At 48.1% G+C, this 24,518-nt stretch overlaps 1 protein-coding gene and 1 pseudogene across 1 annotated transcript; both read right to left on the bottom strand.

Annotated features, from left to right (window-relative positions):
* Positions 1–1,594: 1,594 nt before the first annotated feature.
* On the bottom strand, positions 1,595–8,766 carry LOC116268672 (killer cell immunoglobulin-like receptor 2DL4; the record flags this gene model as incomplete). Its single annotated transcript, XM_031662603.1, is given in 6 exon segments — positions 1,595–1,691; positions 3,311–3,604; positions 6,777–7,061; positions 7,802–7,869; positions 8,233–8,479; positions 8,730–8,766. Coding segments are annotated over 6 exon segments (1,028 nt in total), but the record flags the coding sequence as incomplete, so codon positions are not given.
* Positions 8,767–10,318: 1,552 nt separating this feature from the next.
* LOC101017516 lies at positions 10,319–24,405 on the bottom strand (annotated as a pseudogene).
* Positions 24,406–24,518: the final 113 nt, after the last annotated feature.

Genomic DNA, 24,518 nt, shown 5'->3' with positions numbered 1-24,518 from the left:
AGTCTTCCATTTTTTTCATTAACATCACAAATACGTGATTAGTGAGAACTTCTCTGTCACCTGAAATTATACACTCAGCATTATCTATTATTTATTTTAAATTCTGGCTGGGTGCCGTGGTTCACGCCTATAATCCCAGCACTTTGGGAGGCTGAGGCGGTCGGATGACTTTAGATTGGGAGTTGGGGATAGACTGGGCAACATGGTGAAACATCATCTCTACCAAAAATCTACAAAAAGAATTAGCCAGGTGTGGTGGCGGGTGCCTGTAATGCAAGCTACTCGAGATGCTGAGGCAGGAGAATCACTTGAACCCAGGAGGCGGAGGTTGCAGTGAGCCAAGATCGTGACACTGCACTCCAGTGTAGGGGATAGAGTGAGACTTTGTCTTAATAAAAAAAAAGAAAAAAAAAAAAAGAAACAAATAAATAGATTTTATGCACAGATATTTCCCAATAGATCAGCCATTTATAGGTCCACTTGTGCATTCATTTTCTTTCCTCTCGTTTACCCATCTGCAACGTCAGTGTCCCAAGAGCACAGGCCAAATGCATCCTGTTTACTATTTGTGGAAGGCAGGAGAATCCACCCCACCCCAGAAATGTCCCTGTCCTAGCCTTCATACCTTGTGAATATGTGATTTTACATGGATAAGAGGAATGAAGATTGCAGATGGAATTATGGTTGCTAATCAGCTGAACTGAAAAGGAGGGTATCCTGGATGATATTAGGGAGATGATGATGGATTATCTTGGTGAATGCAATATAATCCCAAAGTCCTTAAAAGATGAGGAAGAAGGCAGAGAAAGAGGCGTGGACAAGGAAGAAGGGTCTGAGTGATGCCATGTGAGTCGTGACCAGTCTTTGTGGGTTTTGAGGAAGGAGGAAGGGGACCAGGAGCCAAGGACCGTGGGAGCCTCTAGAAACTGGGACATGTGAAGAGCAGATTCTCGCCTGGAACCTTCAGAGGGAAGGCAGCCTTGCTGTCACCTTGATTTTAGCCCAGTGAGGTGCATTTCATCCTTTGAGCTACAGCACTGTAAGATAATTAAAAAGCCGTTTTGTTTTCATCCACCAATTTTGTGGAAATTTGTTATGGCAACAACAGGAAAGGATTCTAACTGCCCAGCCTCAGCATGGAGCCATGGCTGAATGAGTCAGTGAGTCGAAGTGTGCGTGCATGAGCTCTGTTCTCTGTTACTCAAGGCTCTTGCTCTGCTGAGTCAGCCAGGGTTGCCTCATGACCCACAGGAGCTCATTCCTTGGCAAGTGGAACTTCTCTGAAACACCTCACCCTCATTAGATGTTCCCTTCCCTTCCCTCTTTCAAGCCCCCAGGAATTTATCCTCCACTTAGGAATGCAGGGAGAACACTGCATTTTTCCTGAGAAGGATGTCAGATTTGCAATCATTCTTTTAGCTTGTAGGAGGTCTCAGCTACAGAAAATTAGAGATTAAGAGACTTCATGGAGCCCTGTGCTGGGCCAAGATCCCTTTTGCTGTTAGAGTGTCTGGAGTTCAGAGAGATGGTGGAAGACAGGCCCACAGTCAGAGCTGGGAGGTGCTGAGCCAAGGTTTGAATCCAAGGCTTCCACCTCCCCAGGTTTCCAAAAGCAGAGATAAGAGGGATTCTTTACTCACCAGTTTTGGAGTTTGGTTCAGTGGGTGAAGGCCAAGTACGTGAAGGGTTTCCTAGAATAGAGACAGGAGAGAGGTGAGGAAATGAGGGTGCCTGTCCTCTATTCAAGGGAAATCTTTGAGGTTGGTTCATGGCCAACACTGTGTTATCCAACACTAGGCTCTGGGAGTCCTGGGATCCTCTTCTCTATAATTTTTGTATGTGTTACCCATTGTCTCGAGACTTTAAGATATAGAGGGAAAACAGGAACATCACATTACCTGACTTAAAAATATGTTACAGAGCTGTAGTAAACAAAACAGCATGACGTTGGCATAAAGAAAAGTGCATAGAACAACGGAGTAAAATGAAGAACACAGATATAATCTATGTGTCTACATTCAACGGCTTTTTTTTTTTTTTTGAGATGGAATCTTGCTCTGTCACCCAGGCTGGAGTGTAGAGGTGCAATCTCGGCTCACGGCAACCTCCGTCTCCTGAATTCAAGCAATTCTCTTGCTTCAGACTCTCGAGTAGTGGTATTACAGGTGCTGACCACCATGCTCAGCTAATTTTTGTACTTTTAGTGGAGACAGGGTTTTACTATGTTGGCCCGGTGGGCCTTGAACTCCTGGTCTCAGGTGATCCACCCACCTTAGCCTGTGAAAGTGCTGGGATTGCAGGTGTGAGCCACCATGCCCAGCCAATCCAATGCATTTTGACAAAAGTGTCAAGAACCTACAATGAGGAAAGGACAGTGTTTTCAATAAACGATGCGGGGAAAATGGGTTATCTGCATGCAGGGAATGAAACTGCACCTCTACCTCTCACCATTCACAAAAGTCAAATCCACATGGATTAAATACATGAGTCTAAATCCTAAACCTATGAAACACATAGAAGAAAATACTGGGGAAATGCTTCAGAACATTTGTCTGAGAAAAGGCATTTTGTTTAAAACCTCAGAAACACAAGTAATCAAAGCAAAAAATGGACCATAGGGATTACATCAAACTAAGCAGCTTCTGCACTGCAAAACAAGCAACCAACAAAGTGAAGAGACAACCCACAGAATGGGAGCAAATATTTGCAGACTATGCATCTGAGATGGGATTTATAACTGGAAATATAAGAAGCTCACATAACTCAATAAAACAAATAATTTAATTAAAAATGAGCAAAAGACTTGAACACACATTTCTCCACAAACAAAACATATAAATGGCCATTATTGAACTTGAACACACATTTCTCCACAAACAAAACATATAAATGGCCATCATGTGTATGAAAGTGTTCAGTATCACTCATCATCAGAGATATACAAATGAAAAATCACAATGAATTTTCATCTCACCCCATTAAAATGGCTTTTATCCATATGACAAGCAAAACAAATGCTGAGGGAACCTCTGATCTCCCCAAACTGAGCCCAGTCTCCCTCCTCTGGGTCTGTCCTGACCAGTTTCTCCATCTGCCTGGGTGCCTGGAGCCGTGACCGAGGACCACCACGCAGGCCATGCAAGAGAGTTTGGAGGTGCCCTCTCTGCCATCCTGCCTCCTGATCCCGCCCTCACACCAAGGCTTGGTCTTCTCTCTGAACCTGTCCATGCTTCTCTCCATCATCAGCAGCAAGTTCCTCAGCTATGGCTCTGGGATCATAAGACATGGGACAGGCATGGGGTTTCCTCACCTGTGACAGAAACGGGCAGTGGGTCACTCGGGTGTGACCACTTGTAGGGTGTGGTACGGAAAGAACCGAAGCATCTGTAGGTTCCTCCGTGGGTGGCAGGGCCCAGAGGGAAGTCGCCCTGGAATGTTCCGTTGACGCTTCGCACTGCAGAGAGACTAAGTTCACGGGCCTCGCCCTCCCTGGATAGATGGTACATGTCAAAGGAGCGCCGGGAGCTGCAGGACAAGGTCACGTTCTCTCCTGCCTGAACCGTGGGGCCCGGCTGGGCTGAGAGAGAAGGTTTCTCATATTTACCTGGAAGGAGAAGAGGCAGTTTCTTCAGGGAGGTTCTTCCTTGTCACAGCTCCCCTCACATCTGAGCTGAGAACTCACTCCCCTGCTCTATGCTAATGCTCTCTCTGTCTCTCACCCTCCACCCCGTCTCTCTTCATGTCTGTTTCCTCCTTCCACCTTCTCTGTCTCTCTAGGTCTCTGACCTCACTTCCCCAGCCCGTGGTGTGTTTTCCCTTTTCGTATTGTTTTCTTCTCTATGATCCTCCTTGGATTGTTGACTTGATCTTCCTTTTTCTTTAATTCTGAGTTTCTCACTTTCTGTTTTGTTCATAACCTTCTGAACATTCACAAAAGTCAATATCCAAATGGATCTAAATATCTATGTAGTCTAAGTCCTGATACCTATGAAACACATAGAAGAAAATATCTGGGAAAATGCTATCTAGGTATCATTTGTCTGAGAAAAGGCATTTTGTTTAAAACCTCAAAAAGACGAGTAATCAAAGCAAAAAACGGACCATAGGGGATTACATCAAACTAAGCAGCTTCTGCACTGCAAAACAAGCAACCAACAAAGTGAAGAGACAACCCACAGAATGGGAGCCAATATTTGCAAACTATGCATCTGAGATGGGATTTATAACTAGAAAATAAGAAGCTCACATAACTCAATAAAACAAAGAATTTAACTAAAAAATGAGCAAAAGACTTGAACAGACGTTTCTCCACAAACAAAAGATCTAAATGGCCAACATGTGTATTAAAGTACATGAGTCTAAGTCCTGAACCTATGAAACACATAGAAGAAAATATTGGGAATGAATGTCTCATCAGTACATCCTATCTGATATGTGGGGTTATGTGGAATATGAGCCTCAGAATCCAGTCTGGGGACCCAAAGTACACAACAGACCATACAGGGGTTGGTGTTCATCGGGCCACGATATCCTGGGACGATGACTTCTCCACTGCAAAACGAAGAAGGAACAGAGGTGTCAGAGACAAACCACGGCATGGGAGCTAATAGGTGCCAACAAGGCATCTGAGGCCACAGGGGCTGACTCAGGACTAGAAATATGGGTAGCTCCTTGGGTTACTCCATGGTAGAAATGCTTTGTGGAGGTAAAACATGAGCAATGAAGTCTTGTAACCTGTGCCAGGTATCTGCAGCAAAGTCAGCACAGATAGGACGGCCATCTCTCTGGGACATGTCTGTGTGTCTGCGTGTCCCCTTTAACTCTTTCTCTCTTTTCTACCTCCCCGTATGGCCCCTGTGTCTGTCTTCTGTTATGACACCTGGTCTGTACTTGTGTCTCCTGTTTCTCTGTCTTTGTTGGTACAGACCTCGCCAAATCAGTCTCTCTCCATAAGAATCCCACACTCATCTTCCTCATGACCACCTGGGGCTTCCAAGTCCTAGATCATTCACTCTGTGTCCCAGTGACAGTGAAAGATATCAGACACTCTCACCTGTGATGCACACGTGCTCAGAGTCACTAGGGCTTTGGCTATTTTATGGGGGAGTGAGTAAAAAGAACGTAGCATCTAGAAGGTCCTGCAAGGAGTGATAGACATCCATGGAGATTGATGGGAATAGTTGGCCTAGGAACCCCACCATGGAGCTCTCAACAAGGTGCAAGGGCTCCTCAAGGTCACCTCACAGTGCAGAAAGAAGTGCTCAAACCACGATCCCCAGTAGACATTGTGGGTGACCTCTCTCCCAGTTCCACCCAGGGGACCTGGGAGGGCCAAGGGAGGGAGGGCTTTTTTTTGTGGATCCTAGAAGTTTGTGCAGTTTCAGAGGCGTCTCCCTTTGTCATCCCATCCGCTGGCCTGGGACGGTGGGGTTCCACTCCTGTCTGTCTTTCCTCCTCTCTGTGTCTCCTGTCTTTTGTCTGGTGCGGGTCCATCATCTATCCCTCCTCTTCCATCACGTCCATATCTGGTGGCCTTGGGTGCCCTTCCCACTGGACTGCAGCCTCATCTCTTAGGCTGCTGTATCTATTTCCCACTCATCTCTTTCCTCCTGTCTGTGGCCAGGGGTGGAGACAGACCATGGCAGGCTGCTATCCAGGCTGTAACAGCCTGGTTCAATCCTCTTTGAACCAAACACGGGAGTCCCTGGCAGGAGGAATGAACTGATCAGTAAAGGCCAGGCATAGTCCACGCCCCATTCCTGAGTGGGGATTGAGACCTCTCCTGCCATGCAATGCCTTCTTCGCTTGGCCTCAAGCTTCCCACCAGGGTGGCTCCTGGTGCTGGTTAGAGGCCGAGCCCTCCTATGGATGGAGCCTGGTGGTGGCATCAGTCTGACCTTCCCACGATCTCTGGGGTTTCTTCTTCTCCTTGTTTGGTTTCTTTAATTAATTGATTAATTAATTGATTTTTGAGACAGAGTGTCACTTTTTCACCCAGGCTTGAGTGTAGTGGTGTGGTCTTGGCTCACTGCAACTTCTACCTCCTGGATTCAAGCGATTGAATTCAGTCATTGGTTTACTCGTGCCCACCACCATGCCCGGCTATCGTTGTTTGGTTTCCTAACTCGTCCTTGACCATGTTCCTGTGTTGGTTTCCTGTTACTGCTGCAGAAAATTATCCCAAACATGGCAGCAGGAGAGAACACACTGACCCTTCTACTTCTGGAGACAGAAATTGGATCCAGTTCTCCCTGGGCTAAAATCAAGTCATCTACACAACTGTGTTCCCTCTGGATACTCAGCAGAGCGGTTCTCTTGACTTCTCTAGCCCGTAGAGGCCACCAGCCATTGTGGCTCGTGGCCTTCCTCCACCTTCAAAGCCCACAGTGGCTGATGGAGTCTCCCACGACGCTGCTCTAATCCCCACTCTCCTTTTCCTCCTCCTGTCACGAGGACCCTTGTGATTCCACTGAGCCCAGTGGGACAGTCCAGGCCGTCTCCCCATCTCAAGGTCAACTCATCAACAACCAGAGCTCCGTCTTCCCCCTCAGTCCCCTGCCCAATAACATAAATAGTCACACGCTCCAGGGATTAGAATGTAGCCATATTGGGGACAGTTATTCTTCCCATCACAGCACCCATTTCCCTGTATTCAATTCCCCTGTACCCCAAAGACAGTCATGTCCTGGGTGATGGGACCCTGACGGACACCCCCAGTAAAAGCTCTGGGATTCAGGAGGTGGGACAAGGAGAAGCCCAGACAGGAGCCCTCTGACCTGTGACCATGATCGCCAGGGGGTTGCTGGGAGTCGACCACTCAGTGAGGGAGTGCGTGTATGAACCCCGACATCTGTAGGTCCCTGCGTGTGCCGGGGTCACAGGGCCCATGAGGAAGCTCTCCTGGAATATTCTGCTGTGGAAGATGGGAATGTGGCTTCTGTCGTCTTTGTACAGAGTGAAGTTGTTAAACCCACCACGATAGTGACACCGAAGAGTCACATGTCCTCCCTGAGGCACCACAGGGCTGGGCCAGGCAGACAGGAAGGGCTTGTCCTGATCACCTGGGGGAGAAGGAGGCACTGCCTTAGAGAGGAGGATGTGGAGTCGCCCCTCCCTCCCTGTGCTCAGAAGATTCTTCCCCTTTCCATGTTTCTAAGGCTCCTACCACACCTGGGTGTCCAGGGCTACAGGAAGTACCTATGCAGCATGGACGTCCCCTACAAGAGAAAAGAAGTGTCAGCTGGGGCACAGGCAAGTGCTGAATAAGCGACTCTTACTAGATTTTAATACTGCAAGATTGCTCACATAAAACAACACAAGTAGACCACGTGAGTATCGCTGTGAATGGAATAATCGGGCCGGTTGGTAGGACTGGGACTTTTAAATCGGAAGTTTGGGATGTCCATGTAGCTATGGTTTCCCACCTCTTCTGGTAGAATGGCCAGCAGCCACACAGCCCTGACCGTCCTTGGAAACACTGGAGGTGTAGGTTGCACCTTTTGTCCTCAGAGGGATAGCAAACTGCTGCTTCCTCCACTTCACTCTCAGTGGCGAGCACCACTTCCTCCTGCACCTCAGCTTGGAGCACCCCAAGCTCACCCCAGTCTTCACAGGCTTGACTCAGCCAAAGGTAAGAAAGGCCCAGAGGGGACAGGAGTCAGGAGAATTAATGAGCCGAGCACCCAGGATACCTTGTGGATTTGCCTTGAGACACTGTGGGGACAGGACTTCCCTCCTGGCTTTCAGGGAAAAATCCTCTTGGAGCCAAGGAGGCCAGAGACCCTAAGGTTTGGGAAGATGCCCGTGTATGGACAGGCCCTCTGGACCCAAGAAGAACCCTGGAAAGAAAGATCATGGTGGATGATCCATCTGCGGAGCAAACCAGGGCCTCCTGCACTTTGGCAGTCATGTGTCTGGGCAGCCGGGCCCTTTGCTGCCTGAGTGAAACTCACTGGCTGCCTGCCTTGTGGGATCTCGGCTGCTTGAGACCCAGCCTCCTGGTCAGATCACCCAGGCCTAGATCTGCACAACAGGCCATATCTCATCCCAAGCCCCTTATCTCCCTCGGGCTGTATCTCCTCCAGACATATCTCACCCGGGGTATAGCATGCACTCAGTTATGCACTCCAGGCCCATATCTCCTCCAGGCCCATATCTCACCCAGCCCATCCCTCATACCGAGCCCATATCTCTACTCACTTGAGCCCATATCTCACTCAGACCATATCTCACTCCAGGATCCTTATCACCCAAGTCCAGATCTCACCCAGGCCCAGATCCACCGCCGTAACTTCCTCTGCGTTCCCCTTCCAGGACTCACCATGCACTTCCAGCAGCCATGAGTGACATGGTGCGAGACGAAGCGGCGGCGCCCAGCTCAGCTCAGCGGCGCGCAGGATATTATCTGACGCCCTGCCCACATCACAGTTGGCGTGCCCGGTACATCCAGCAGGAGTGACGATGCGCTGGAAGCTCTTACCTTGCATGAGGAGGTTGTAGGTGCTCACTCAAGAGTGGAAAATGGCTTCCGCGATTGTTCTCGCGGAACTGACACCTTGTATCTTCACTATGACCAGCTCAAAACCGTCTCCGGTCCATACTCCCGGACCACAGAGGTGGCTGAAATCTGTGCTGGCGTGAAAGACTTTATAATATTTTATTGTTTTTTGTATCTGTGTTTCAAATATCTTTTCTGTGTATGAAGCCTGCAAAATATCATGCATTATTACCGACGTTATCCAGAGCAATTGCCAGCGAATAAACCATTCTGATGTTTTCAAACGTATTTCTAGTATGACAGCAGAACCAGGCAAATGATTTAAATACCCAGGGAAGGGATTAAGCCATTATTTACAATCTTAGAACTGTTCTTCCATCAGACAAAACCCACAACATGTCAATTCTGGATTTTTGTCCATTTTTATCTGCAATTTGTCTCATGACCCTGGGAGTCCAGAGCCCCAACTCATGGTTGCTCTCTCTCCTGTCCTCTCTACCTCCTCATTTAAATTTAGCCTTAGAATATCCAGTAGCATAATGCTATAGAAAATCAAGTGTCCCCAGGACTTTCTGAGGGAGGCTGAAGTTTGGGATCCAGCGGAGGTGGGAGTTGAGACCTCCCTGGCCAACTTAGTGAAGCCATGTCTCTGCTAAAAATACAAAAATTAGCTGTGCCTGGTGGTGAGCTAATGTTAGCTACTCAAGAGGCTGAGGCAGGAGAATCTCTTGAAGCTGGGAGTGGAAGTTGCAGTGAGCTGAATATACCACTTCTAGAAAGCGACAGAGTGAGACTCTGCCTCAAGAAATATTTTAAAAAGCATAGCAAATAGCCTATAATAAAAAAGTAGAGGACTCCAGCTACCAAATTTTAAGGGTTTGTATAAGCCTACATAATGTGCAGCATCCTCAAGAGAGTGAACACAGAGAGCCCCTTATCGGAAAACAGTGTCTAAAATACATCCGTGCACACACAGTCCCGTTAGAGTTGACAGAGGCTGCCGTGTGGTTTAAGGAGGAATAGAATGTCTTCTCCATAGATAACACGGGCCCGAGGGTTACGCACAGAAAAAAATAAATCTACACGTATTCTCACACTATGAAACACTTCTTGTTTTTTATCTTGTTATTGCAAATTTTTTATGATTTATATTTAAAATTGAGAAATAAAAGTGAGATACAATCGTCCTTCACTATTCGTGGGTGATTGGTTTCAGGATCTCGGCTCAGATACCACAATCTGCAGGTGCTCAAGCCTCTTACATAAAATGGTACAGCGTTTGCATATAATCCATGTTCATCCTCCTGTATACATGAAATCATCTGTAGATTACTTATAATTCCTGACACAGCCTACACACCATTTCGTTTGTGTCCATTCAACATAGTTTTGCTTTTTGAAACTTTGCGGATTTTTTCTCTGAATATTTTTGGTTTATAGTTGGTTCAATAAACACCTATAAACCCCACAGATCTGGAGGAGCGACTGTGTATTTATGGTATGAAAGATGATGTGTGGACATGTGTCCCCGTGGAGATGAGACCAACAAGGCCTATGACTCTACAGATGTTTCATGTTGGAATGGCTCTGCCAGCTTTCCAGGTCTGCAGAGAGTAAGAATATCACTTGTTCATCTGATTCACGATCCTTGAAACTGCCTACGTGCTGCATCGTTGGATGGAAATTGGAGTTCCAGAGACAAATCAGGCTCCACCTGCTTCCAGAAGCTCAGAGTCCAGGGGCGAGAACCCAGTGGAAAACATATGGGGTTATATGGACATAGTAACGATAACACTAGAAAATTTAGGCAAAAAAAGACTCACCTATAGAATGAGGACAGTCACGTTTATTTGAAGAGGAGAGAGCTACATAGAAATCACAACAAATTTTTATAAGGTTTACTGATGACAGAAGACTGAAAAATAGTCTGAGGGGAGGTGGAACAGCATGAGGGAAGGTGGAACAGCACGTGTCTAAGTGCCGTGTTAAGAGGGAGCCTCTTGTATGTTTGGAATTGTGAGTTCCTCAGTGTGACTGCAGCCTCCAGTAGGACTAGGAAGTAAGCCAGGTAGGTTGGTGAGGTGGGCAGGGGTCAAGTGAAGTGGAGAATTGTGGGCTAAGCAAAGGAGTGCGTTTTCTCTCCAGCAGGCAGTGGGAACCACAGACATTGGTAAGCAAGACAGAGCCAGCAGATTTGTGGTGTGAGGAAGAGCAATGCTCTAAGATGCAGAGTCAAGACTTCAGATTCCAGCTGCTGGTACATTGGAGCTGTCAAGCCGGTTTTGAGACAGGGCTGTTGTCTCCCTAGAAGACCCCTCCAGGCCTGTCTGTGGTGCTCGTTGGCAGGAGACAGCGATCTGGGCTCAGCATCTGGAAGCTCCGTGTACACGCTGGTATCTGTTGGGGGTGTCTTGGGCCTCTGAGAAGGGCGAGTGATTTTTCCCTGTGTGAGAACGCAGTGATCCAACTGTGCGTATGTCACCTCCTGAGGGTCTTGTTCATCAGAGTCCTGGAGAGAGGGAAATGTTGAGTGAGGGAGGGGCTCACATTCTTCAGGACTAGTAGGGAATAAGACTATATCCATGAGGCTGGCCTTAGGAGGACTATCTCCCTGTTCACTGTTCTGTCCCCCACAGGCTCTTGGTTCATTACAGCAGCATGTGTAGGAGACAGAAGTCATCAAAACAGCTGGGAGGGCCCGTCTGGGTCCTCATTTCATGTGCAGAGCCCAACACACAGCGGGAGACTGTAGGTGCCTGAGGTCCCTCAGCTGCCAACAGCCAGACTCAGACATTCTGTCTCTCTGAGTGCAAGGCCCATCCCATGAAGAGCTGTCAGTTCCCATCCCAGTGACTCTGCCTCCCACTTTCTGCCTGTCATGGAACCTTCTCCTGGATGTCAGTGGCTGCAGGGACATGAGGATACAGTTCAGAATCAGGCAATGGTCTGTGAGCTGAAGGCAGGGACAGGGTGTCTGGTGCTCTCTCTAGAAAGCTCTGCCTCTGTGGCTCCTGCCTTGGGCCGGAGACCATCCTGCCGGTGAGGAACACACACCTGCGTGCTCCCATCCCGCTTCCCCACACGACCCTGAGGTCTGTGGCCTCTGCTTCGTGAGACTTACTCTTTTTGTGGGAGCACCAGCGACGAAGGAGAAAGAAGAGGAGGATGGTGAAGATGATGGTGGCCACCGAGTACCTAATCACAATAGGCAGGTGTCTGGTGATACCTGGAGGAAGATGGAAATCCAATGAGAAGCTCACCATAGCAGTTCGTCTTTGTGGATTGTCTCTCATTTCTTGGTTGCCAGGCAACCCCATAAAACATCTCTTTAGGACAAGCACCCACGTGGTGGGAGACCCAGCTTTCTCCTGCTTTCTCAGTTATAGTTTTCATAATAACCACAGAATGTGCCGATGAGACACCTGCTATCGTATGGATATTTGACCCCCCGAAGCTTCACTTTGAAATTTAACCCTGAGTGTGGGAGGTTGGGCCAATGGGGAGGTGTTTGGGTGATGGGGGTGGATCCATCATGAATAGATTAATGCTGCCCCACACGACGGGGTTAGCACATTCTCCCTCTATTAGTACTCTGGAGAGTTGGTTCTTAAAAAGAGCTTGGAAGCTCCATCACACCCCGTTTCTCCCTGTCTTGCCGTGTGATCTCGGTGGTCTCTGCACATGCAGGCCCCCTTCTCTTCTACCAGAGTAGGAGCAGCCTGAGGCCACAGCCAGAAATAGATGCTGGTGTCCTGCCTCTTGTACACCTTGCAGAACCGTGAGTCAACCAATTCTCTTTTCTGTAGAAGTTACCCAGACTCAAGTGTTCTTTACAGCATCAAAATGATTCACGTAGCATCCACAGATGGGAGGAACGTCCCGACAGCTGGGCTCATCTTCCCTGTTCTTCCCAGAGGAAGGACGCCATGCAGTGCTGAAACAAGTAGCCTGTCCAAATTTACAAAACCCAGGGCGGGCTGCTTTCTAGGTTCCCCAGCTACCACAGTGCAAATGGGTGTGACTCCATATGTCCAAGCAGCTTTCTGATCAGCAGGGCAAGCTGCAAATGTAGGCTTCTGTTGTCAGTTGCTGGTTATCTGTTAGTAGTAAGACCCACCTTATGCTGTGAGCTACTCCATGTGTTCCTGTCTCCCTGGGTGTGGTGAGGATAAAACTGGCAGCCCAAATTTTGAAAATTACCAAGAAGGTGGTTTTAGGAATCTTCTCTGGGAAGACTGGACTGGGATGACCACACAGTGAATGGCTACCACCCAGTTTCTGTGGCCAGGGGAACCCTCTTGACTCAAACACATTACATTTCAGGAAGAAAAAAGGCATACGAGGCAATCAAAGTCAAGAAAACCAGTGAAGTGGAACTGTCATATATCCAACAGCCAGGAAATGTGGTAAGAAGCTTGTGAAGGCGTGCTCCTTTTTGTGATCTGGGGGTCTATATTAGGCTGCTGTTCTACCTGAGGTCGGAGGGACCCCCTCCATCATCTATTGGCCAGTGCAAGCCTGTCCTTCCTGTGAGAGATTCCTACAAAAGGTGACTGGAGATGGTGGCGCTGATATACGAGTCAAGATCTGAGCAAAGAATGGCATTGAGTTTTTTCACTTCCACAGTCTATCTGTGTCTGCTAATGTGGGAAGTGGGGTACAGAGTGGGGGGATTTGGGTGAGGGGCAAGTTTTATACCATGAACAGAAGAGAACTTTCTCTATTCAGGGCCTGTGCTGAGTGGGTTCAAGAGACCTTTCATACTTTCCATCTGATCTCAAGCTCACAGAAAGCAAACAGAAGAAGGCGTTTTTGTCCCCAGTTTTCCTAATAAGATAAAGATGAGGATCAAAGAAGTCATTTTGAAATAGAAAGTGATGGTGGAGTTGGTGCGCTTGTCGGTCGTGTATGTTATATTGGGTTATGGGTTTTGTTTTTGTTGCAGTGCGGTCTCATAATGCTTGGGGTGTAGTCCAATGATCGCGATACCAGGCTCACTGAAACCTCTGCCTCCGAGATTGGAAATGAATGCTCATGAAGTGCAAATGGCCACAATTGTGCGGCCATGCCGTGCAGCTAGTTTTTGTTTATTTAATTAGAGCAGGTTTATTATAATTATCGGGCTGTTGTGAACTCACAGGCCTCGTGGATCCGTCCCTTAGCCTCTGATGACGGGTTACAGGTGCAGAGCCACCGTTCACAACCTTCGTCTTATATTATATTGGTCTGTTGCACCACCCACACCTCATATCAATCAGTCCTCCTGCGGTGAGGAACACATATGGGAAAATAAATCTCAGAAAGAATTAATGGAAGTCAAATGAACAATTAGGAAAAATCAAACCAAACCAAAGCCCACTCCCCTCGCGGGTGTTCTACCTCACATACACATCTTATATCCATCTTTCTTCATTCGTTTTAAAATTGTCTAAATGCGCATTTCCACCAGTGGGGATTAGAGATTGCCTTTTTCCACAGTCTCCTAAGGTTCCGGTTGTGCTGGGCTCCTTGTGTTCATTCAGTCACTGTTGATAGTAGGGTTTACAGTTTGCATTTGAGTTGGCGAGATCCAGAGACTTGGTGTAAAACGCACTCCTTTGTGTCCTTGGTTTCCTTATTGTTGCTTGATTGTATGCTCTCTGTCTCTCTCCAGTGGTCTTGTAATTCTCCCCATCTCATTCCCAGCGTTTCAGGCAGAGCCCCTTCCTTCCACATAAGATTGTTTTCACCTTAGTGCCTTCACAGCTGACTGCTGTGTGTGGAAAATCCTTCCGCCAGTCTTCCAGGGGTTGATCTATTTTTTTCATTAAGATCACAAGTATTATTTGATCAGTGAGAACTTCTCTGTGACCTGAAATCAGACACTCAGCATTATCTGTTATTTAGTTTAAATTCTGGCTGGGTGCCGTGGTTCACGCCTATAATCCGAGCACTTTGGGAGGCTGAGGCGGTCGGATTACTTTAGATTGGGAGTTGGAGATAGACTGGGCCACATGGTGAAACATCGTCTCTACCAAAAATCTACAAAAAGAATTAGCCAGGTGTGGTGGCGGGTGCCTGTATCCAAGCTACTTGAGAGGCTGAGGCAGAAGAATCACTTGAACCCAGGAGGTGGAGGTTGCAGTGAGCCAAGATCATGACACTGCACTCCGGCCTAGGGGATAGAGCGAGACTCTGACTTAATAAATACATAATTAATAAATACATAAATAAATAGATTTCATGCACCAATGTTTCCCAATGGATCAGCCATTTATAGGTCCACTTGTGCATTCATTCTCTTTTTCCTCCCGTTTACCCATCTGCAACGTCAGTGTCCCAAGAGCACAGGCCAAATGCATCCTGTTTACTATTTGTGGAAGGCAGGAGAATCCACCCCACCCCAAAAATGTCCCTGTCCTAGCCTTCATACCTTGTGAATATGTGATTTTACGTGGAAAAGAGGAATGAAGATTGCAGATGGAATTATGGTTGCTAATCAGCTGAACTGAAAAGGAGGGTATCCTAGATGATATTAGGGAGATGATGAAGATTATCTTGGTGAACGCAATAAAATCCCAAAGTCCTTAAGAGATGAGGAAGAAAGCAGAGGAACATTCAGAGAAAGAGGCGTGGACAAGGAAGAAGGGTCTGAGTGATGCCATGTGAGACGTGACCAGTCTTTGTGGGTTTTGAGGAAGGAGGAAGGGGACCAGGAGCCAAGGAATGTGGGAGCCTCTAGAAACTGGGACATGTGGAAAGCAGATTCTTGCCTGGAACCTTCAGATGGAAGGCAGCCTTGCTGTCACCTTGATTTTAGCTCAGTGAGGTGCATTTCATCCTTTGAGCTACAGCACTGTAAGATAATTAAAAAGTCGTTTTGTTTTCATCCACCAATTTTGTGGAAATTTGTTATGGCAACAATAGGAAAGGATTCCAACTGCACAGCCTGAGCATGGGGCCATGGCTGAATGAGTCAGTGAGTCGAAGTGTGCGTGCATGAGCTCTGTTCTCTGTTACTCAAGGCTCTTGCTCTGCTGAGTCAGCCAGGGTTGCCTCATGACCAACAGGAGTTCATTCCTTGGCAAGTGGAACTTCTCTGAAACACCTCACCCTCATTAGATGTTCCCTTCCCTTCCCTCTTTCAAGCCCCCAGGAATTTATCCTCCAGTTAGGAATGCAGGGAGAACAAACACTGCATTTTTCCTGAGAAGGATGTCAGATTTGCAGTCATTCTTCCAGCTTGTAGGAGGTCTCAGCTGCAGAAGATTAGAGATTAAGAGACTTCACTGAGCCCTGTGCTGGGCCAAGATCCCTTTTGCTGTTGGAGTGTCTGGAGTTCAGAGAGATGGTGGAAGACAGGCCCACAATCAGAGCTGGGAGGTGCTGAGCCAAGGCTTGACTCCAAGGCTTCCACCTCCCCAGGTTTCCAAAAGCAGAGATAAGAGGGATTCTTTACTCACTGGTTTTGCAGCTTGGTTCAGTGGGTGAAGGCCAACTACTTGAAGGGTTTCCTAGAATAGAGACAGGAGAGAGGTGAGGAAATGAGGGTGCCTGTCCTCTACTCAGGGGAAATCTTTGAGGTTGGTTCATGGCCAACACTCTGTTATCCAACACTGGCTCTGGGAGTCCTGGGATTCTCTTCTCCGTGATTTTTGTATGTGTTGCCCCTTGTCTCGAGACTTTAAGATATATAGAGAAAACAGGAACATCACATTACCTGACTTAAAAATATGTTACAGAGCTATAGTAAACAAAACAGCATGACATTAGCATGAAGAAAAGTGTGTAGAACAATGGAGCAAAATGAAGAACACAGATATAATCTATGCATCTACATTCAATGGCATTTTTTCTTTTTTTTTTTTTTTGAGATGGAATCTTGCTCTGTTAACCAGGCTGGAGTGCAGAGTGCAATCACCATTTCTGGCAACCTCGTCTCTCCACTCAATTAAACAATTTTCTTGCCACCAGACTCTCAAATGAGTGGTATTACAGTGCTGTCTACCATACTCCAAAGCCATTTTGTACTTTTAGTGAAGGCAGGGGTTTTTACTATGTTGGCCAGGCAGGGACCTCGAACTCCTGGTCTCAGGTGATCCATCCACCTTGGCACTCTGGCAGTGCTGGGATTGGGTGTGAGCCACCATGCCCAGCCAATCTGTCATTTGACAAGGTGCCCAGAGCCTGCAATCAGGAAGGACAGTCACAATAAAATGATGTAGAAAATCTCTCCTATAGGTTATCTGCATTGCAGGGAATGAAACTGCCTACCTCTCACCCATTCACAAGAATCCATAAATCCAAATGGATTAAATACATGAGTCTAAGTCCTGAACCTACAAAACACCAAGAAGAGAAAATATTGGAAAATGCTGGGACATTTGTCTGAGAAGAAAAGAGCATTTTGTTTTAGAAACCTGAGAAAAACACATTAATCAAAACCAAACGGACCAGAGTTACATCAAATAAAGGCAGAAGCTTCTGCACCCCAAAACAAAACCAACCAACAAAGTGAAGAGACAACCCCTGGGAATGAGACCAATCTTTACCATGACCTTTCATCTGGACAGGTTATAACTAGAAATATATCCCGCCAGAACCTCTTATAACTCCATTAAAACAAAAAGAGGAATTTAACTAAAAATGAACAAAAGACTTGAACAGACATTTCTCCCCCAAATAAAAACATATGAAATGGCCACCATCAATACTGTATGAAAGTGTTCATTATCACTCATCATCAGAAATACAAATATGAAAATCACAGTAGTTATATGTCTCTACCTGATAAATGGTTTTATCCACAAGACAGGCCAAAACAAAGATACAGCAAGACGGTAGAGAGAAAGGAGAATCCTACCAACCCTGTTGGTGGAAAGGTAAATCCGTGCAGCCATTGTAACAATGCAGGAAAATTATGGAAGTCCTTTAGAAACTAAAGAGGCTAGGCGTGAGTAAACCATGCCTGTAATCCAGCACTTTGAGGATATGAGGCAGAACACCTCACTTGAGTCAGGAGTTTGAGAGCAGCTTACAGTCAGCATGGGAAACCCTATGTAGCCTAAAGACTAAAGCAATAGCCAGGCATTGTGTGCACCTGTAATCCAACTCCCAAGGCTGAGTTAGAAGATCATTTGATTGCAGGGAGGCCACTGCCTCCCAGGAGGATTACCTGCAATGAGCCCTGCTGGGTGTGTCAGTTGCACTCCAGCCTGGGCTACAGAGGAAAGCTCTGCCTCAAGCAAAACCAAACAAAGAAGACTAAAAGAAAATTTTCATAAAAGTATTCTAAAAATTCACTATTAGGTTTACATCCAAAGGAAAGGACTTCAGTGTATGGAACTTCTATCTGCACTCCCATGACTGTTCCAGCACACAGTTCACATTAACAAGATGTGGAGTCCACCTACCTGCCTCAGTGGATGAATGGATAGAACAATGTAGTACATACACACAGTGGGGCTACTCATCCCACAGAACAACCAACACATCCTGACATTTGCAGCCATGTGGACTTCAGACTCATTACAAGATTCCATTTCTCACCCCACCAACCAAAGAGCTCTAAGTGGATCCTAAAATTTGGTATTTTATTTTTATTTTTATTTTGGTGTGTGTGGTGACAGTGAAGTAAGAGGCAGGAGGTATAAAGAGGCCAGGAGGAAGATGTGGTGAGGGTAAAACAACACATAAAACAAAAACAGAACAGAATGTAAATATATTTATAGAAATATAGACTTTGCTTTAAAAATGGTAAGGTGAGATTAGATTTATATAGATATTTTAACCTCAACAATTATTTTTCAAATGAAAGGAAAGGGTGTAAGGGTTCCTGATGATGACAGTGTCTGTGTGGGTGAGGAGGCAGGGATGGGCTTCTGAGGCATCTGAGCCAGGTGAGGGGAGGGCTGAGAACCTCTGGTCTCCCCCAGCCTGGGCCAATCCCTCCTGGGTCCCACAGCCAGTTTCTCTCCATCTGCCTGAGTTGCACAGGCTATTCTGGGACCTACTGCATTGTGAGAGGACGGAGGGCCTCTCCATCCTGCTTCCTGATCCCATCCCTGCACCCGAGAGCCCAGTGCCTCTCTGAACCTGTCCCAGCCAGCCTCTCCATCATCAGCAGCAAGTTTCCTCAGCAATGTCTGGGATCATAAGACATGGGACAGGCATGGGGGTTTCCTCACCTGTGGTAGAAAGCAGACATTGGGTCACTGAGTCCCCAACCATACAGCAGGGTGCGATTATGCAGAAAGAACTGTATGAAAACCTCTGTAGGTTACTCTGCAGTGGGTGGCAGGAGGCCCCAGAGAGAATCAACTGGAATATTCATTGACGCTTGCAGCACTGCAGAGAAGAGCCCCTAACTGCGGCCTCCCCTCCTGGATGGTGACATATGTCAAAATGAGGCTTTTGGGGAGCTGGGACAGGTCACGTTCTCTGCCTGCTGTAAGGGGCCTGGCTGGGCTGAGAAGGTTTCTCATATGAATGGAAGGAGAAGAGGCGTTTCTGAGAGGTTACCTGTGCAGCCCTCTCTGAGGCAAGGAACTTTCCTCTCAGTCCCATGACCTAATGCTCTCTCTGTCTCTCACCTCCACCCCGTCGCCTCTATGTGTCTGTTTTTCCTCCTTTCCACTTTCTCTGTATGTCTCTGGTATTCTGACCTCTTCTAACTTACAGAATTTAGCTTTTTGTATTGTTTTTCTTCTCTATGAATCCTCTTAGTTTATTGACATTCCACTGATTGGTTTCTCACTTTCTGTCTATTATTCTTCGATGTATATCCATATTAAAACATATCTATTATATCGATTGATCATCTATCACCATATATAAATATAAATTGTCTATCTGTCTATCTATGTATGTGTATACCATATGGTATGTATATCTATATCTGTCCTGTCATCCATCTCTCTTCTCCTTTTCATACATCATCTGTCTATTCCTCTCTATCTGTCTATGCAATCCATCCCACATCTTTATCTTTCTCTGTCTTTGTACCCCGCCCTCAGGGTTCTGATTTTGGAGCTTTTCTCTCCTCCCTTCCATCATTCTCTCCACTCCTCTGCCCTCTTTTTCTGCCTCTTTATGTCTGTGAGTCTCTCAATCTCCTTCCTCTGGCTCATTTCTGTATGTTTATGTCTTTGCTTTCTGGTGTTCCTGATTTCTCTCTGTGTCTCTCAGTAATCTATCATATGTGGGGTTATGTGGAATATGAGCCTCAGAATCCAGTCCTGGGGACCCAAAGTATACAGGGGTTGGTGTTCTGGGGCCACGATATCCTGGGATGATGACTCTCCCACTGCACGGAAGGCAGAGGTGCCAGAATCAACACGGCATCTGTAGGGTGCCACAAGGCCCACCTGGAGGCCACAGGGGCTGACTCAGGACAGAAATATGGGTGTCCTTGGGTTCTCCTGGTAGAAACGCTTTGTGGAGGTAAAACAGAAATGAAGTTTGTAACCTGTGCCAGGTATCTGAGCAAAGGGTGGCACAGAAGGACGCCTCTCTCAGGACATGTCTGTGTCTGGGTGTCCCCTTTAACTCTTTCTATCTTTTCTACCTCCTGTATGGCCCCTGTGTCTGTCTTCTGTTATGACACCTGGTCTGTACTTGTGTCTCCTGTTTCTCTGTCTTTGTTGGTACAGACCTCGCCAAATCAGTCTCTCTCCATAAGAATCCCACACTCATCTTCCTCATGACCACCTGGGGCTTCCAAGTCCTAGATCATTCACTCTGTGTCCCAGTGACAATGAGAAGAATGTCCAGACACTCTCACCTGTGATCACGATGTCCAGGGGGTCACTGGGAGCTGACAACACATAGGGGGAGTGAGTAAAAGAACCGTAGCATCTGAAGGTCCCTGCAAGGGTAGACATCATGGAATTGATGGAATAGTTGGCCTGGGAACCCCCACCATGGAGCTCTCCAACAAGGTGCAAGGGCTCCTCAAGGGTCACCTCACGTGCAGAAAGAAGTGCTCAAACACGTATCTGGATGAACATTGTAGGGTGACTGTCTCTCCTGATTTCACCCAGGGACCTGGAGGGCCAGGAGGAAGGTTTTTTGTGGACTCCTAGAAAGAGAGGTTGTGAGCCTAGGAAGGCTGCCTCCCTTTGTCATCAAGCATCCCATTAAACGTGGTTCCTCCTGGTTGTCTGTCTCTTCCTCCCTCTCTGTGTCTCCCCTGCCTTTATCCCGTGGTGGTCCCTTCCATCTCTCCCTCCCCTCTCTCTTTGTCCCTCGCCTGTCTCTTGCAGCCTTGACGCCCCACTGACCTCAGCCTCATCTCTTAGCTGCTGTATCTGTTTCCCACTCATCTCTTTCCTCCCTCTGCTGTCTGTGGTGGAAGAGGAACCATGGTGAGCTGCATGTCCAGGCTCCCCCATCAGCCTGTTCAATCTCTGACAAACTGGAGTCCCTGGCAGGAGGAATGAACTTCGATCAGGCACCAGTGTCCACACTCCCTGTTCCTTGGGTGGGGGATTGGGAGCCTCCTGCCATGCCTGTGCCTTCTTCATGGCCTCAGCTCTCACAGGGTGGCTCCTGGTGCTGGTTCGAGGAGCATCGACCCTCCCTATGGTGGGATGGAGCCCGGTGGTGGCATCTCAGTGTCCCGCCTTCCCTGATCCTCGGGCTGCTAACCTTCTCCTTGTTTGGTTTCTTTAATTAATTGATTAATTAATTGATTTTGAGACACAGTGTCACTTTTTCACCGAGGCTGAGTGTAGTGGTGTGGTCTTGGCTCACTGCAACTTTCACCTCCCCGGATTCAAGTGACTGAATCCAAGCAATAATGCACTGAACGAAGTACTGAGGGCGAACTGGCAGGCTGCATGTCCGGGCTCTTAACAGCCTGGTTCAGAAATCTCTTTGGACAAACTGGAGTCCCTGGCAGGAGGAATGAACTGATCAGTAAGGCAGGCACCAGTGTCACACCCCCTGTTCCTGGTGGGGATTGGGGCCTCTCCTGCCATTGCCTGTGCCTTCTTCTGGCCTCAGCTTCACAGGGGTGGCTCCTGGTGCTGGTTGAAGCGCCGACCCTCCTATGTGGATGGAGCCTGTTGGTGGCATCAGTAGCATACTTTTCTGATCTCGGGGTTTCCAACCTTCTCTTGTTTGGTTTCTTTTAATTAATTGATTAATTAATTGATTTTTTTGAGACGAAATTAGTGACTTTTTCACCCAGGCTTGAAGTGTAGTGGTGTGGTCTTGGCTCACTGCAACTTCTACCTCCTGGATTCAAGGATTGAATTCAGTCATTGGTTTACTCGCCCACCACCATGCCATTGCTCGTTGTTTGGTTTCCTAACTCGTCCTTGACCATGTTCCTGTGTTGGTTTCCTGTTACTGCATTGAAAATTATCCCAAACATGGCAGCAGGGGCTGACCCTTCTACTTCTGGGGGCAGAATTGGATCCAGTTCTCGTCAGGCTAAAATCAAGTCATCTACACAACTGTGTTCCCTCTGGATACTCAGCGTGAGTTCTTGACTTCTCCAGCCCAGTAGAGGCCACCTGCCATTGTGGCTGGTGGCCTTCCTCCACCTTCAAAACCCACAGTGGCTGATGGAGTCTCCCGCGGCCGCTGCTCCCCAATCCCCACTCTCCTTTTCCTCCTCCTGTCCGAGGACCCTTGTGGTCCACTGAGCCCAGTGGGACAGTCAGGCGATCTCCCCCATCTCAAAGGTCAGCTCATCAACAACCAGGCTCCGTCTTCCTTCAGTCCCCTGCCCAATAGCATAAATAGTCCACACCGCTCAGGGAGTTAGAATGTAGCCATGTGGGGACAGTTGTTCTTCCATCACAGCACCCATTTCTGTATTCCAGACCCCTGTACCCCAAGACAGTCATGTCCTGGGTGATGGGACCCTGGCGGGCACCCCCAGTAAGCTCTGGGATTCCAGGAGGTGGGACAAGGAAAGCCCAGACAGGAGCCCTCCTGACCTGTGACCATGATGGCCAGGAGGTTTGCTGGGAGTCGACCACTCAGTGATGCGTGTGTATGAACCCGACATCTGCCTTTAGGTCCCTCGTGTGCGGGGTCACAGGGCCCATGAGGAAGCTCTCCTGGAATATTCTGCTGTGGAAGATGGGAATGTAGCTGTAAGATCTTTGTGCAGAGTGAAGTTGTTAAAACCCTGCAGATAATCGACACGAAGAGTCACATGTCCTCCCTGAGGCACCTAGGGCTGGAGCCAGGCAGACAGGAAGGAATGTCCTGCAGTCACCTGGGGAGGAAAGGAGGCACTGCCTTAGAGAGGAGGGATGTGGAGTGGCCCCTCCCTCCTGTGCTCAGAAGATTCTTCCCCCTTTCCATCGAACACAAGGCTCACCACACCTGGGTGTCCAGGGCCACCAGGAGAAGTACCTATGCAGCATGGACATGGCGTCCTTCTACAAGAAAAAGTGTCAGCTGAGCTTTGAGCAAGTGCTGGATAGCGACTCTTACTGGAATTTTAATACTGCAAGATTGCTCACATAAAACAACACAAAGTAGACCTTGCGGCATGGAGGGCGTGTCCTTTATGAATGGAACATCAGCCGGTGCATGAACCAGAGCCCCCTGTCAAATTTGGAATGTCAGGGAGTCATGGCTGTGGTTTCCCCTCTTCTGGTAGAATGACAGCAGCCACACTGCAGCCCTGACCGCCATGGAAACACTGGAGGGTGTGAGTTACACCTTTATCCTCAGAGGACCTGCTGTTCCTAGCACTGCTTCCCTCCTTCACTCAGTTGCAGCCTGCACTTCCTCCCTGCATCTCGGCTTGGAGCTTTAAAGCTCACCCAGTCTTCACAGAGCTTGACTCTCGGCCCAAGGTGAAAGCTTAGAGAGGACGAGGTCTCAGAGTACTGGCCCCAGGGTCTCCCCTTCTTGGTTTATGAGACACTATCTGACGGGACTTCCCTCCTGTTTCAGGAGGAAAATCCTCTTAGGTGGGGAGATGACACCTAGGTTTGAGGGAAGGACTCACCCGTGTATGGACCAGGCCCTCTGGACCAAGAAAAATTCCCTGGAAGAAAGATCATGATGGATGATCCATCTGCAGGCAAACCAGGGCCTCCCCTGCTCCCCCACGGGGCTGTGCGTCTGAGTAGCCAGGCCCTTGCAGGCCTGAGTGAAAGCTCACCTGGCTGCCTACTGCCCCGCAGCAGGGATCTCAGCTGTGCAGGGCCAGCCTCCTGATCAGATCTGCACCCCAGGCCTAGATCACACAACAGGCCCATATCTCCTCCACATGCTGATATCTCTACTCCAGGCCCCTTATCTCACTCAGCCTCCTATCTCCCCTCAGGCTCCCTCCCAGATCTCCTTTCCTGCCTCTCCACCCATTATCTCCACTCCATCCACCTCCTTTCCATGCTCCATATATCTCCACTGCAGGATCCTGCCATCTCCCATTCCAATCCCCAGGCCTGTCTCCACTCCAGTCTCCAGACCATATCCTCCCCTATCCACTCCAGGCCCCTCTCCATTTCTTCCTCCATTCCCTCCATTCCCTCCTCCATTCCTTCTCCCTCCCATTTCCTCTCCACCCCCAGGCCATATCTCACTCCAAACCCCTTCCTTCCAGGCTCTATCTCCCACTCCCAGACCCAGATCTCCCTCCTAGACCATGTCTCCCACTGCAGTGTTATCTCCCTCCGCTCAAGTCTCTCCAGGATCTATCTCTATTCCAGGTTTATATACCTCCAGGCCCCAAATCTCCTCCAGGCCAATATCTCTATCCCAGGCCATATCTCCATTCCAGGGCCAGATCTCCACTCAGGATCATATCTCCACTCCAGGATCATATCTCACCCACGGTACATCCCACTCCCAGGCCCATATCTCACTCCAGGATCATCCCTCCAGGCCCATAGCTCAGCCTCCAGGTCCAGATCTCCCCACCAGGCCCAGATCTCCCACCCCAGTGCTTCCTCCATCGATTCCCTTCCAGGACTCACCAACACACATAGGCTGATGACCATGAGCTGACATGGTGCTGCCCGGCAGTGCAGACAGTGACACACCCCAGCTCAGCTCAGCAGGCGCCGGA

The sequence above is a fragment of the Papio anubis genome, unplaced genomic scaffold (assembly GCF_008728515.1).
Source record: "Papio anubis isolate 15944 unplaced genomic scaffold, Panubis1.0 scaffold804, whole genome shotgun sequence".
Lineage (NCBI taxonomy): Eukaryota > Metazoa > Chordata > Mammalia > Primates > Cercopithecidae > Papio > Papio anubis.
Note: the sequence above shows the minus strand (reverse complement) of the source record. Positions and strands in the feature narration are given on the sequence as shown.